Source organism: Octodon degus, unplaced genomic scaffold, assembly GCF_000260255.1.
Source record: "Octodon degus isolate 3935 unplaced genomic scaffold, OctDeg1.0 scaffold00138, whole genome shotgun sequence".
Taxonomy (NCBI): Eukaryota; Metazoa; Chordata; class Mammalia; order Rodentia; family Octodontidae; genus Octodon; species Octodon degus.
Genome location: NW_004524714.1, coordinates 4,852,067 through 4,855,348, shown reverse-complemented (window position 1 = coordinate 4,855,348; position 3,282 = coordinate 4,852,067). Strand labels below are relative to the sequence as shown.

Here is a 3,282-nt window from a genome sequence, read left to right as displayed (position 1 = left end):
TCTCTCCTCTCCTCTCTCTCTCTCTCCTCTCTCTCTTCTCTCTCTCTCCTTTCTTTCATAGCTAGGCAGTTTAAGTGCCTGCCTGGCAAGTGCAGGGTCCCAAGTTTGATCCCCATACTGCATGCTGTTCCAACCCCAGGCACACCCTGAAGGCTCTCAAACCTGGTGTGGTATTGCATGCCTGTAATCCCAGCGCTGGGGAGGCTGAGACAGGAGGATCACTGAGTCTGAGCTGTATAGCATGACCCTGTACCAAATACATACATACATACATACATACGTACATACATACATACGTACATAAACGATTGAGCTCACTTTCTAGCCCCGACTGGACTCAAACTCACAGCCAGCCTCCTGCCTCCCATCTGCTTCCCAAGTGCTGAGATTACATGGGTTTGCCACCACACCCAGCCATTCAGCCCTTTTTTCTTTTTTATTTTTTGTATGAGACAAACTGTCAGGCTTGCTGTATTTTAAACCAACCCAACACAGACACAACAGAACTGGAGAAGGAGTCTTAGAATAACAGAGTCATCTCTCAAGGGTCAGCAGGGAGACTACTGATAGTGTCTTCAGCTTTGCCACATAACAGACACAGCATGGTATATTCCTGAAATTCATCCATGATGCTGAATGTGTATTCATGCCTGGCCACTACGTGATGACAGTTCTTACACAGACGATCATAGGTCACTATTTCTTCTCCATCTTCCTCTTTTAGGGATTTGTTTGTGATCAGCATAAAATCCCGCTTATTGCACACTGCACAGCCAGTGAAGTTCAGTAAGAAAGATCTGTTCTCCAGGCAGGTATTACCCCCTTTGGGATACTCCTTCTCCACACAGTCCCCACACGTCGTGATGCGGCTGACCCAGAACAACCTCTCCTTTTTTAAGACAGTGTGTTGCTAAATTAGCTAGCTTGGGCTTAAACTTGCTTTTGTTTTGGGGATTTTTTTGTTGATTTTTTTAAGAAAGGTTTTGGCCTCAATCTCAAAAGAAATCATCCTGCCTCAGCCTCCCAAGTGCTGGGATTACAGAGATGTGCCACGACCCCTAGCAGGGCTTGAATTTGTGATCCTCCTACCTTATCATCCCAAGTACCTGGGATGACACCATGACCATCACCAACTAATTTGTACACCTTGTGGGCCAGTGAGCTAGCTCAGCAGTCTAAAGTGCCTGTTTAGGCAAGCTTAGGCAAAGTGCAGGGACCACAGTTCGATCCCCAGCACCACATGCTGCGCCAGCCGCACCCAGGCTGAGCCAGCCATACAAAAACATGTGTACACCTTGCTCTGTGTCCTCCCAGAACCAGTGAATGACTCAGTGCCTGATTTGCAAACGGTAGTTTTGTTTTGTTTTTTTATGTATTTAGTACAGGGTCTCATTACATAGATCAGACTCATAGTGATTTCAACCTCCTGTTTTCAGCCTCCCAAGTGCTGGGATTACAGGCACACGCCACTATGTTTAGTCTAAACTGTAGTAAGTTTGAAAACACACTTTAGCATGTTACGCCAATTTCAACAGGTGACATGAGGTGGCAGCAGCTCAGCCCCACAGGTGCCATGCCAGCAGGGTGTGCTGCTCACTCAGCCGCGGCTGTGGGGAAACATGTGTATGTCTTTGGAGGGATGACTGCCACCGGGGCACTGGACACCATGTACCGGTATCACACAGGTGAGCAAGTGTCACTCCTGGTCTTTAAACGTACTCTTTCCTTGGCTTTTCAGTTTGTCTAAATCCAAAAGAATGAAAACTAAACTTTAGGGAATGAGTTATTGAAGCAGTAACACTGGCAGTGAGGGTTTTCCTTTTTTTTTTTTTTTTTTTTTTCCTTTTTATTGTGCTCTGCTGATTTAGTAAAGCACAAAGCATTTCTGATTTTTTTTCTTTCTTTTTCATTTTCTTTTTTCCTAAGTTGGAAAGATTTATTTTAGTTCACAGTCTGTAGAGGTTTCTAGTCAGTCAGCTGTCTCCAAGACAGGGCAGAATAGCAGAGACAAAGCAGTCCATGGCAGACTTGCAGCAAGCAGTGGGCGGCACTGCTGAATCTCCCTTTCCCCCTTATCCTATCCAGCCTACAAGCCTATTGGTTGGTGCCACCCACACCCAGGGGGGGGCTTGCCATTATTCAGACCCAGAACTTGGCTAAACCTATCAGTGGACTGATGTAGTTATCACTCTTAATCCATATTCATAGCCACCTCCAAAAAAATCACCCTCTATGAGTGTGGTGGGGGGATACAACCCATAACATGCGATGAATTAGTTTTGCCTATTTTTGAAATCCTATAGAAATAAATACTACTATGAAACACTTTTGTGTGTGGCTTCTTTTCTTGCCACCAGATTTGTAAGACTAAACCGTGTTGTTGTATGAAACTATAGTTTTCCATCCTTGTTACAGAGCAGTCTGTGATATGAATACATCATACTGTTTCTAATCCAAGGTGCAATTAGCATCACCATTATTGTTGACATTTCTGTTCATGATTTTGGGTGAAAGTATGTCTTTCTCTTGGTGTTCTTACTTTCTCATTACTGAGACAAAATGCTCAACACCCAAAGTTAAAGAGGGAAGGTTTATAGACAGCAGAGGCAGAGAGAGAAGAGAGGGGAGGGGAGGGAATGGAAGGGGAGAGGAGAGGAGAGAGGAGAGAGATCAGCTTTTTTGTTTCTCATTTTGTCCCTTATAGAGAAACAGCATTGGACCTTACTTAAATTTGATACTCGTCTACCCCCTGGACGATTGGACCACTGCATGTGTATCATTCCGTGGCCAGTGACATCTGCTGAGAAAGACTCAGAATCGGTCACATGGAACTGTGAAGCTGAGGAAGGAGATTCCAATGACAAAGTGACCCAGAGGGGGGATTTACATGAGGAATGTCAGGCTGACACATTGCTGTGTTTTGTGTTTGGTGGGATGAATACAGAAGGGGATATCTACGATGACTGTATTGTGACTGTAGTTGACTAATAAAAGCCACACTTATTTTCAAAAAAGTGAAACCTTAGCTGTCTTATCTCCAAAAATATTTTTAATTTGTAAAAAAATGTTTCAAAAATCTTTTTATTTGGGCTGGAGAGATGGCTCAGTGGTCTAAAGCACCTACTTGAAACAAGCTTGTTTTTTTAAGAAAGGTTTTGGCCTCAATCTCAAAAGAAATCATCCTGCCTCAGCCTCCCAAGTGCTGGGATTACAGGCACACGCCACTATGTTTAGTCTAAACTGTAGTAAGTTTGAAAACACACTTTAGCATGTTACGCCAAT

At 43.9% G+C, this 3,282-nt stretch overlaps 2 protein-coding genes across 2 annotated transcripts in view; both read left to right on the top strand.

Moving 5' to 3' along the window:
• LOC101589862 (rab9 effector protein with kelch motifs) overlaps positions 1–3,282 on the top strand; it is a gene marked incomplete at its 3' end in the record, with an annotated part of 50,929 nt that overhangs the window by 25,447 nt on the left and 22,200 nt on the right. The gene's annotated exons all lie outside the window — the stretch shown is intronic.
• LOC111812710 (rab9 effector protein with kelch motifs-like) lies at positions 595–3,013 on the top strand. The gene is made up of 3 exons (XM_023701634.1): positions 595–812; positions 1,536–1,685; positions 2,705–3,013. Exons 2-3 carry the CDS (start codon positions 1,541–1,543, stop codon positions 2,986–2,988), a joined length of 429 nt encoding a protein of 142 aa, XP_023557402.1. The 5' UTR covers positions 595–812; positions 1,536–1,540; the 3' UTR covers positions 2,989–3,013.